The sequence below is a fragment of the Neopelma chrysocephalum genome, unplaced genomic scaffold, assembly GCF_003984885.1.
Source record: "Neopelma chrysocephalum unplaced genomic scaffold, ASM398488v2 Primary Assembly neopelma1_22, whole genome shotgun sequence".
Taxonomy (NCBI): domain Eukaryota; kingdom Metazoa; phylum Chordata; class Aves; order Passeriformes; family Pipridae; genus Neopelma; species Neopelma chrysocephalum.
The window spans coordinates 14,386,454-14,399,234 of record NW_020897689.1 but is presented as its reverse complement, the minus strand read 5'-3'; the positions used below and the strand labels follow the sequence as shown (position 1 = coordinate 14,399,234).

Here is a 12,781-nt window from a genome sequence, read left to right as displayed (position 1 = left end):
TTTAAAAATAGTCTTAATAGAACTTTAATCAGAGAAGGGAAACCAAAGGAGATGGCTCAAACAGACTGACCACAAGAGGCAGCGAGCTTTCAAACCTCCAATATAAATCCCTCTGGAAAGAGCAGAACTGTTACTATATGACAGCATAGAAGACAACATACATTAAGTAAGTCTAATTCATGTGCTCAACGGTTGCATCAGTCACCATGCATTTACTCAACAGGATCTGGTATTAGCAACAGTTCCTTAAAAATTGGGACTTTGCCTATAGATATTTAATTTAAATGAAATGAATGGTACTGCCAAATATGTAGAGCGTGTCTTAATTTTTCATTTGCACCAAGGCTTCTGCATCTGAACTGTGGAAAGATGCCAGTTTTTAAAAGATAGATGCTTCAGGCTGTCTCCTCTTCTATTATTGAACATATTGTTACACAACTGAAATACTTATGAATCGAGACTAATGTAAAAACAATGAGCTCATTAGAAGTGGAAAAACAGCAATGTACCTTATGCACATTTGAAAGTCGGGATAATATATTTGACAGCAGGTATTTCCAGGAGTTTTAACAGGATCGACCTTAGCTCTAATTTCTAAATGAAGGACCTTCAGAAGCAAGGGATTTTCAGTTGCTTTTGTCTCTGCATGAACAAGGCTTGATAGCTTGAGACTATAATGCATTACTGTGAAAACCTTCGGTCTGTTACATAAATCATCTTAACACTCAGCAAGAATTGTCCAACAGTGCCATGGATATGTTGAAGTCAATGATCCTGCAAACGATTTTTTTCTGTTTCTTCATATGTAGACAACAGCAATAAATCATATTCATTTAAAAACACACAATATACTAATTTATCAAGCAACAGCTATCAAAAATTTATTACAGGGGAAGGTATAACTTTTTTCTATTGTGTTAATCAATTTCTCTAATTTACATTAGTTAAAGGGCAAAGCCCCCAGCAAAACATTAATTTTCCAGTACCAGATGAATTCTGTTTTCAAGAAAGAGAATACGCTGACAATGATATTACTAATTTAAAAATGATCATAATTTTCAAAGTTAACAGAACTATGTAAAAGTATAGACTTTTTTTAAGATTTTACTCTTGAGAGTCTTTTCATTAATTACATTAATTTTATGCATATACTATAGCAGTTTGCTGGGAAATGTGTTCTCCATAGAGGTTTTAAATTGAAATACATTTTAAAGATGACAATAAGTAGAAGCATGAATGTTATAAAAGGTTACAAGATCTGGGCTCTGCAAACACCAGTACTGTAACTGAAGCATTTAAACTTTGCTTCAGACAAAGACCTAGCTTGCACTTCTCCTATTTAGAAAATTTGAGTAAATTTAAAAGAGAAGTGCAAGTCTTTTATAGAATTAGTGATCAACTGCCAAAGAAATTCCTTAGGAATACACTGGAGCTTTAGGCACAAATGGGGCATCCTTAGTTCTCCAATACGGAGAACCCTCTCACCCTCCCAGCCTCCTTAGCATGTCCCCAGCGGGGACCCAAGTGTTGTTGTTGTTCGACACCCTTGTCACTGTTCTTTCCTGAAGAGAAAGGCACTTGGTCCCTCCACAGTGTGTGGCAGGCCCTAATAGTGCAACCTCCAAAAAGCAGCACTGGGGCTGCCTTAGGAGGACCCCTGCATAAACAGCTGCCACTTGTCCACTGCTTTGGGGATGCTGAAAGAGAGACTTGCACTGCAATAGGTTTCTGAATGCTGCCTCCTAAAGACGAGCAGAGCAGCTTCATCACCTCACAGCTACTGCTTCAGGCTGTTTACAGAACAGGAAAAGGAAAGACAGAATATTCATGAGATTCTCTTTGAAACATGGGAGAAAACTACTATGACTATTATTATTATTACTACTACTACATTTTAATAAAAGCTAAAATTCTTAAGGTAACTTGGGATCCTATTTGACAAGTTTTGGTCTGTACTATAACACAGGCAGTATGGTATAATCTTGAACTTAGCACTACAAGACATACTTCCATAAATTAGTTACTACATTTGCTAAATATTCTTTTTCAACTAGAGATAAAAAGCATATTAAAAATAAAAAACCTTTTAGAGACCCTCTCTGCAAAACATACCTAAATTATGCTCAGTACAAAGCACTGGGTAATAAAACTAGCAATATACATATTTAATAAGCAGAATTTAACTGAAAAAAAGGAGTCACATCTTCACAAATCCTGTTGCTTGAAAATATAGATGATACACCACATTTAACCTGTCAGAAGCCTCATTAGCATCATAGACTCTAAACCAGCAATCAAGACAGTGTGCTCTTCACGTTTACATTTTTAAATGCTCTTAGAATAGCAGTAGTATAGATTTACATTTAAGTATCTCTGTTTAGGGGGCAAATAATCCATCTAAATTTCCAGATCCCTTCTCAAAAAGACACCAAAAGGTGAAATAATGTTGTTCCCAGGGCATATGATGAAGGATAAAGAATCCTTTTATTTTCTGCCGTTTTTTTCCCCTTTCCTTCTCTTTTCTTAAAAAAGCTTAGCAACAATGGATTGCTTCTCAGTATTCAAAAGGACAGTGGGTCCTACTTGTGTTATACCCCTCCCAAATGACTGATGAAATTTCCAGAAAAATTTCAGATTTAGTATAAAATGTCACCACTTGATGAAAAGGAAGACCAAAACAGAGGCACGGCTACTCTTTGCAATTCTGCTGTAACTTTTGTTTAGTCCCATGCCAATCACAGGAAAACCTGAAAGCTGAGGAATATCAAAGCTCCCAATTCCTACCAGTGGTCCCACTGACTTTGGCACCTAGATTTTGGACCCAGGACTTTACAGTAAAAAGGCCAAGGAATGCTCAGTATATGAATGAGTCCAGATTATTCAAACAAGTAAAACTGGCAGGATCTGGCCCTCTATTAATAAAGTGTCATGTAAGCAGTAAGACTGCTGAGACCTCAGTAATAAGCTCAATCGTACTAATGTCGTACCAACTATCAGTAGTGTAGCACCTATTAAGACATTTTTATAAACTGCAAGAAATATGCGAGCTATTACAAGATATAATTCTGAAAAACAGACTTCTATGTAAGAAGCCAATTTAAGAGGAAAACAACATAAACAATAGTAACTTGTGTGCTGAAGTGAAGCATCTTTTTAATTTTGAGTAATGAAGATGTCAAGCCAAATGCTAGAGTAGTTTAACTTAATTAGGTGGCCTATTTTTCCAGGCAGCCTTTCATTTCCCATTGAAAACTCAGCTTGTATGCAAGGCAACAAGAGCAATTTTGTCTGTAATGAATACCTCTGGGACTCCACGGAGTGATCATTTGAGTGTTGCATTGAAGACTGGTTTGAGTAACTAGTCTGGGCTTGTTGAGATGCCAGATTTCATAAAACTAACTAGATTAATCAAAGACTGGCATCTTATCGGTTTATTCCATCAGAGGTCAACAGGTCAAACTGACTCTACTGCAGCAGCCTTTGCCAAAAGGGACAGTATAATAGTAATTGGTCTAATTTGTAGTTCAAATTCACGTAATTCTTCCAGACGTTTTATGGACCAAAAAAGGTTCATTTTATGTGAAGCTCAGTTGAAAAATACTGCCTTTAACATTTCCCATGGTTACATCCCATAATTCATCCACACTGCTGACCTGTAGAGTTTCCTGGAAAGGAAACTACATAACTAAAATATATGATGTCTGTAATCTGTTTTCACATGCTAAAAAAGTTGTACATGAAGGAGTAGAGGGAAACATTTTGAAGGATATTTTACACTGGCTGCTCATTAAACAGAAAGTTCTCTCATGTCATGCACAGCAAAAAGCAGTGCCTTTTCTCCTGTGATATATGAAAAAATACCTCTGGTTTTTGGACAGAGAATTCATCGTGTGATGATTGATTTTCTGTTTACCTTTTTCATGGTAAAATAATAGCTTTTGTTACTTTTACTTTATTGATTTATTGTGGGCCTATCACTGAAGTTGCTATCAACCTGATCCCACTGCTAAGACAAGATGCAGTGTTTACATTATTTCCCTCCCATCTTCAACTCCTAAGAAAAATACTTTTAATTGATGCACAGAATCACTGTGTATACAACAGGGCCAAGTTCACAATTTTAGCATTACTCTAGCAGTATCTGACATTTACTTCTAAAGCCCCAAACTTCTGGAGCAAGGCAATTACTCTCCAAACCTGCTTTCATTAAAAAGTTTTCAGCCCACATGGCTGTAAAGAAAATAGAAGTGCAAGGTTTCACAGCCAGAAGACAAACAGAACGCTGAAAAATTGGTTATACTTGCTGAGGTTTCTGATATTATCTCAATTTTACAGATCCATGCTAATGGTTTTTGAAAGCTGGAGAGGGACACTTTTGTTTATACAACTGTAATTGTGGGTATGTTTGCTTAGGATCCTTAGGGAATAGATTTTGCCCTCTTTAGTGTTTTTATTGCATGTGCTATAGAATAGGCATTAATTGAAAGAAGCATTAAGTTAAGGCATGTTTAAGTAATTCATTTTTCAGAGATAAGTAGGTCATATACATTTCTTCTTCTGGTCAAAGTTCAACATCTACTGAACATAAGTGACTAAAATGAATTTGAGTAAAAGAGGATAAAGGTATTTCATCTGAGTTATGTCTTTCATGTGAAATTTGAAAAAGCTCTTAAATTCTGGTCAACAGGCTCTAATTTTGACTTAATTTTTACAACTGTTATTTGACTACAAAAAATTTAAAATATCCTTAAATACATACACAGTACATGCTCATAGATTTTGCATTAAAGCTAAAGACATTCATACATACTTATATAACATATCCCTGTGGAGAAGGACTCAGGGACATCGGTGGATGACAGGTTGGACATGAGCCAGCAATGTGCACTTGCAGCCCAGAAAGGCAACTGTGTTCTGGGCTGCATCACAAGCAACATGGCCAGCAGGTCGAAGGAGATGATTGTGTCCCTCTACTCTGCTCTGGTGAAACCCCACCTGGAGTGCTATGTCCAGGTCTGAGGTCCTCAGGACAGGAAAGTCACAGACTTCTTGGACCGGGTCCAAAGAATGGCCACAAATATGGTCCATGGGCTGGAGCACCTCTCCTATGATGAAAGGCTGAGAGAGTTGGGATTGTTCAGCTGGGAGAAGAAAAGACTCTGAGAAGACCTTATAGCAGACTTTCCACATATAATGGGGCTTATAAGAAAGATGGAGAAAGACCTTTTACCAAGGCGTGTAGTGTCAGGACAAGGGGAAAGAGTTTTAAACTGAAAGAGAATAGATTTAGATTGGACATAGGAATAAATTCTTTACCATGAGGCTGGTGAGATACTGTAAGAGATCATGCAGAGAACTTGTGTGTGCCCCATCACTAGAAGTTTTCAAGGTCAGGCTGGATGAGTCTTTGAGCAACCTGATTCAGTGAAAGATGTAACTGCTCATGGCAGGGAACTGGACTAGATGATCTACAAAGATGCCTTCCAATTCAAAACATTCTATGGTTCTAAAGATGTATATCTATAAATAAATACATAGCCTTGTTAATGCAACTGTTGATGTATTTTTATCAGGGACTCAGTTCTTTCCAGACTCTGTGCCTGATACCAAGACATATTAAGACTATCTTTTAGACAAAAGGGAGAGGTAGGGTAAAATTACCTCCAGCTTTAACCCGTCATTCAGGATCTGAAAGGCCTGCCTGGTGTTTTTCTTTCCATGAGGGTGTTTTACTATAGACAGCCTCAGAGAAATGGAGGAGCAAGAAGCGGACTCCCTTCCATTGATTATTTTTGAAATTAAAAGACAGTGGATCAGGAAGAGGGAGGTGGAATATGGTCTAAAACAGTTCTGAACTGCAGCCAGTCAGCAGACTGACCAGGTGGAGTAGCCTCTCAACTAATGAGCAAATGCTTTCTGACTTTTGGGCAGGATTGCATTGGACTTCAGAGTGGCACGTACCCACGGGACTACATTGAAACACGCAGTAATTCTCCATCTAAGAATGTTGCTTTTTCTCAATCCTTTCCTAGGCAGCCAACTCCTGCCCTGATCTGCTGACAAGGGCTCTGAAGGGGGGGATAAGAATGAAGAGCTGCATCTTCTGGCAGGAACAGCATACAGTACCCTGAAATTCTAGCCTACCTACAGGGAAGGACCAATACAGAGCAAGAGAGGGCAGCTATTACATGGCATTTATCCATCCCTACTTCCCATGAGTAATAGGTATGCCATAAATAATCTAAGAAATTACAGTATAAACATGTAAAAAAGAAGTCAGGGATATATCTAGGACCATGTCAATATGGAAACAAAAGGCAGGGAAAGCCTTTACTTTCCTATTAACATGAAAAATCTCCATTTTGAATGTCATTTGATCCTATTTCACTCTTGAGCTGTACCAGACAAAACAGTTTTGATACCCATGATGCTCACTGTACCAAAGAGCATGCATACATATCTTATACGGATCTTCCTGGCATAGCTCTGGGAAGCAGGAAAATACCACCTCTGAGCAAACAGTATTCCTTCTTCTCCCTTGGATATCTCTTTTTTTCCAACTGGGACAATGGGGGTACTGCCATAAACCATCAGGTCCAGGCTTCTTTTTGTCCCTTTCCCTTGGACTGTGCAGGGAATTTGGAAGCTGGATTCATTAGCCTTAAGGTATATCAGGCCTCGGGAAGGCTACAAAAGTGCCAAAGCTTTGTGCAACAGAGTCCTGAAATTACATTCCACATTGTGACTAGGAAAAAATGTAAAATAAACAATATAATTTTATACTGTGCTGTGCATGGCCCACAAATTACAAGAGGAGGAATTACATAAAGAACAATTCATCTCTGAGATTCCAATTATAGGTGTGGGGCGAAAACAATATATTGGTGGGAATCTGAAATGCAGAGCAGTAGGCATAGTTTTATTTTAGAATGATAAATATTTTCAGATCCAAGTGCAATTAGTAGTGAAAATGCCATGTAGTTTTACTGTGTATGTTTGTTAATATGGCTGGCATAACTCATTTAGGAGATGCCTGCAGTGCAGAGTCCTGTACTACATATATCACAACCAAAAACACAGTACTTACACATATATATAAAATGTACACAGAGACAACATTGCCAAACAGCCTTTTGGGACAGTTTAAAAGAATATCATTAATTTTTACTGTATACTTACACTTCTGGCTCAGTTCCAGCACTGGCTTTCTGTAAAAATCATTTCAAGTATAGAATTATGCTATTTGCTTGCAGCAACATCACAGGAACAGTAGTGAGCCATATGTTGCTACTTAGCAACTTGGTCTGTAAGTCCCAAAGCATGTACTGATTTGAAAATTGAACAGAAATGATAATTATTGTTGAGGGATGCTGTGAGGCAACTTGTCTTGGATTACCAAACTATGCAGATGTTTGATGTTATATAGCAAAAGGAACAAAACTATATCTTTCCTGTCCAATGGCTGAGCTTTTATTTATGTTAGCCCAAAGGGGATAAATTGATTAAAATCCATAAAATAATATATGGTGATGTTTTTCTGGATATGAACACTTTCCAGTAAACAGAAAGAACTGAAGTGCATGTCAGTGTATATCAGGACTCCAGAAACCCTGTCTCTATAGTCACATAATCCTGAAGACAGCCTAGTGGAAACCTCTTGGTCTTTGGTGTTGCATACCATGCCTCAGTCTGCCAATCTACCTCCCAAGTAAGCTGTGTCAGACTCTGAAATTAGAAAATGATGCTCATGTCTGATTCAGTTAGCATGATCAGAGCTTGAATAAAAGTTTCTGATAGGACTGTGCATCTCCTAACATGTGTGATTCATATTTTAGTTAACAGATGTGTGTCTATCAAGGAAAGCAGAAAAATTAAATCACTCCTCATTCTGACAGGATTCAAACCCTCATCTCTGATCTTGCGAGGGAACAGACAAGTTATTGAGGGTGGGAAGGATCCTGCACTTCTCTTGCTGAGGTCATGCAACAGCAAGGCTCATGGGAACAGGTGTAAAATAGAGGACAAAACTATGAACGAGGCAACTAGGTTGTCATCTGAGAGAGAATATTTTCTCTTTTTTTTTTACAGCATTATGTGTTTTACATCCAGTAACAGTGAAAGGAAAATGAACAGTCCTGATAACTGGGGTCAGAAAATACAGTTGCATTCTTTCTTCTTCCTTTCCCTCCCCTGTAAGCAACACAATCTTTCATGCTTTGTTTTCAGAGCAGGGAATATAATTTTTTTCCAGTTTTAACAAACAGATTAGATGTTGAAATGGTAGTCAATTTACCAATTTTGGCTGACCAACAAATTTTTATGCCCAAGATAGGAAGAGCACCCCATTATAAGCAGTGAAGACCTCACCGATATTGTCAATGGAGAGTTGTTTAGTTCCTTTGAGGAACGACTAGCAGATGTCTGTGTCAGGAACAGGTTTGGTTAGGTTTTTCTCACAGCCACAGGTTCTTGATGAAACAAGAGAGAGACAGGTTTCCAATACATCCCAACTTCCTGCTCCTAGTGTGGTTTGTCTTTTTTTTGTCTTTTTTTTTAATATTATTATTAATATGGGCTTTCACATATGTTCCAGCCACACAGAGCTGGAACACCTCTTCTATGAAGACAGGCTGAGAATGTTGGGGTGGTTCAGCTTCAAAAAGACTCTAGGGAGACCTTAGAGTAGCTTTCTGGTACCTAAAGGGAGCCAACAGGAAAACCGGAGAAGGACTTTTTACAAGGGCATGTAGTGACAGGACAAAGAGAAATGGCCTTTAGCTGAAGGAGGGTAGGCTTAGATTAGACATTTGGAAGAAGTTCTTTGCCATAAGGATGGTGAGGCACTGACACCCGTTGTCCAGAGAGGCTGTGGACTCCCTACCCCTGAAAGTGTTCAAGACCAGGCTGAATGGGGCTCCGAGCAACCTGCTCTAATGGAAGGTTTCCTGCCCATGGCAGGGGTGTTGGAACTAGATTATCTTTAAGGTTCATTCCAACCCAAACCATTGCATGATTCGATATATTCACTTAAAACCACTGCAACAGTGTAAGCACCAGGAGAAAATCCCAGCAAGGGAAAGGAGGTTGCGACAGCCTGAGGCTGATGGCTTCTCTCAAATGGGCACAGGAGGCTGGTTGAACAGTGTCAGTCACTTGGTAATAACATAAAACACTGTGTCTGGCAATTGAGCTGCCTCTTGTCAGATGGATCCCCCAGCAAAGGACAGACAGTTTCAACACCTGCCTCTGGGTTTTGAACTCTACCTGGGAGCCAGACACCCAAGAGCTCAACTTTGAAATAGTGAGATTTTAAGTCTGTAAGCCCTTTCTTGGTTCCAGACCTTACTAAGTATTCAGGGTTTTCTGACATCTTTGAATTTGGAAATGTCACATTTGATAGATTTTTTTTCCTTGAAGACAAAGTCATTTGCATTTAAAATACCTAGGCCTGGATCTTTAAAGGTACTTTAAGCACCTTACTTCCACTGAAACCAGTGAGTGTTAGATGCATAAATATCTTGGAGGATCTGGGCCTTGTTAGCACATGTAGAAACCACATAAAAGATTAAAACTCATACTCTTAATTTTTCAATATGCCATTTAAATTATTTAAACTACATGCATACACAGTACAAAAATATCAACAGAAGAAAAATAATTCTGATGTATAATGTGGATTTACAATCCTTTATTCAAAACTATTTAAAACAGACATAATGATTCTCTGAAAGGTAGCAGCTGCCTTATAACAGCAATCATTCACAGAGTTTGTATTTCTACTGTTTCAAACAAATTCAATTAGCCCTTGCACTTCCAAACCCTTAAGGCATAAATGAGATGATACTAGGTTGCTTTAATCTAATAATAATACTAAAACTTGTCAGTACAGTTTTTGGATTAATGGTTAGAGAAAAATTAATAATATAATTTTTCATTTTTTAATCAAACAGTTCTAGTCTAAACTACCTCTGGATCTTGGAGGGTTCTTAGCTGAATAAGTTCAATCATGCACAATTCCTAAAAGCAAAGTACTATTGGTCTCTAAAGGTATTTAAAGTAACTTCAACAGAAGCCTGGGAAGCAACATGGTGAAATATTTTTAAGATGGTCTTTTTGACTGAACTATATACTCATCTCACACAACCTCCTGCTTCCCTGCCCCTAAATGAACCAGTGTACCTGAAGAACTCTACTTCATGGAGACACTTAGGTTGGAATGTACTGTCACTTTCCAAAGCATTGATTTCTAAATTACATCCAGCTTATCTAAACATATTTACTATGCATGCAAACTTATTTCCCACCTAATGAGAGCTCTTCACATAATCATTCTGGTTCTGTTAGAAAGACTAGCCACTGCTGGGCCTGAAATATTGCATGATCTAGACCACAAGTCTGATTATTCATGGCAATTGCTCACACAGTCTAACTGACCTGCAGCGCTATCCCCACCACTTACTAGCATAAAATTCCACTGACTGAAACACATGAAGTAAATGAAAATTTCTCCCCTACATATAGACATAGCAACAGGTAGACAACCCAAAACTTTCAAAACTATAATAAGTAATTAAAATCTTTCATTCTTAGAAACCTGCAGTATCTTGGGATTCAAGGGGAAAGGTGGAAGATTTTTTAATATGCACCTAATATCAAAATTTAGTGTGCTTCGTTTCTCAAGGGAAAAGGACTCAAAAATACTTGTAAAAAATCCACATTGCATTAAACTTCTGGGCTGCAAGCTACAGAAAACTAAGTCATTGCCTTAACCTCACTGCTAATTCTGTAATATTAGCAACGTTCCTTAGCCATAGGATTAGTGTTAAAAATGCAATTCTGCAATTGCCCTACAAGTGATAATTAGTGCTATTTGTGACATGTGTAGCTTATAATGATTAACTTGTCTGCAGTCAGATAAACAAATAACCTGCACCTGTAAAGACTTTATTTCCTGAAGGTAAAACAACTGTTTAGGAAAGATCATGCTGGCAAAACAGCTGCTTGCATTCTGGAGAGGAAACAAGGTAGTATCTTTCAATAAACACCAGCTCTGGTGTTTTATCAGCTCTATCTCATTAACTGGAAACAAGGCTTAAATGCTTTGTTTATAAATTATGATTATTCCTGATTGCAGCAGTTACTGATAGTGCCACTCATTTGCTATGCAACTCTTTGAATTTGTTTAATTACAATCTGAAACAAGGCAGAGAAGATTAATTAACCCACCTGGCTGGCTGGCACATAGTCCTGGCTTGGCTCTGTCATACTCATATACATGTTTTCACCGTCAAACTGCAAAGGAAATAATAGTAAACATTCAGCAAACTTGATTTTTTAGCATTGACTGAAAAAAACAGTTGCCATAAAGTAATATTACAGCCTGGTTTTAGAGACTTGTAACTGTGTGTGTGCATCTTGTCTTTGATGTTCCTGTTGTCATCCTTATTGACCCTGGATGTCAGTGATTTGGAGTAATTAGCGCTCTAGTAATTACAGCTAGCAAGCAAGAAATGAATGGTTTCCTTTCATCTGCAATCTGTTTTAAAACAAAATGGCTCATTTTGTGCTCCATGTATACATATTGCTGTTGGTTGCAATGAAGTACAAAGTGAATCGCAGAGTTACTGAGAAAAGGAAGATGAGAATAGAATCTGCACTAAAATGCATCTTAATGGATTCCAACTTTAGCTTCAGAGCAGAACAAGAGTTGAAATTTCAAAACAAATTAAACCCCCTCCTATTGAAATGTTCCCATTTCAGAAAGTAGGAAATACATTTCCAGACAGCTTTCAGACATATGAATGTATGAAACAGTATACCTCCTGTCCGTATGGTGTAAGAGGATAGTTTGCTTGATGTGTGAATAAAGTAAACATTCATAATCAGAACTGCAAAAATGACCTTCTGTAAATGATAAACACCATTCCTGGAAATATATACAAAAGCTTCTTTCCTTTTTTTTTCTCCTCAGTTCTTTTTCTCTCCTCAGCTGCAGTTAAGAAATAACGGAAATGTGATAGAAAGAAGTTGATTAAAATCTGAAGGTCTAGATAGAGAAAAACTATCAGATCTGAAGCCTCATCCTGTACCAACACAAAGAAGTATAAAACTACTGATTTCTTACATAATCTGGAAAATGTCCCTGCAAAACTCTCATCATGCCCTCTCAAGTGGCACTGCCAACAGGGCAACTATAGTCCCAGTTCTGCTCAGACCTTTCAAGTAGAAATGAACAACAGCAGGAATCCCCATCCCCAGTCATCAACCACAAATTTCCAGCTGTGATGAGGTTTGTTTGAAATAACTTTCACCTGACCCCTTGTGTGAATGCTTAGAGTGCCATATTTTGGACATGAGCCATTGTTTTTGATGACAGGGCAGCTTTTTTAAGAAGTCTCTGCTACTGAGCTTCCTCTGCTCCCACAGAAGGTGTCCCATGGACATTTCTCGATCAGTGCTGAGCTTCTGGGGATATTCTACCTGCAAGGTGAAGTATGTTCAACTAGCCCAAGGTGGCAAAGTTAAACTGTGGCTTTGGCAGATAGCTCTACCAGTTTTTGCTGAGTTGGCTGAAAAGATTTCAGCTTCCAGCTGTTCATCCTCTTTTTCTGCCAGAGGCTACAAGGCTTGTAATAGCAGCAGTAAAATGAACAAGTGCCAGCTCCTGGCACAGCAGTTGATGGTCTGCCTTTCCTGGCCAGAGCTGTTTAATAGATAGTCACAGCCTATCTGTCAGAAGTCCTAGTTTCATGGAAAGGAAAGGATTATCCCATGGACTCAG

General features: G+C 38.2%; 1 protein-coding gene across 3 annotated transcripts in view; it reads right to left on the bottom strand.

Annotated features, from left to right (window-relative positions):
* The window catches only part of TOX (thymocyte selection associated high mobility group box), a 224,327-nt gene that overhangs the window by 99,075 nt on the left and 112,471 nt on the right, over nucleotides 1-12,781 (bottom strand). For all 3 annotated transcript variants that reach the window (XM_027707691.1, XM_027707632.1, XM_027707768.1), the window contains exon 2: nucleotides 11,227-11,292. In XM_027707691.1, coding sequence (XP_027563492.1) covers nucleotides 11,227-11,292 — 66 coding nt within the window. The remainder of the gene's footprint in view (nucleotides 1-11,226; nucleotides 11,293-12,781) is intronic.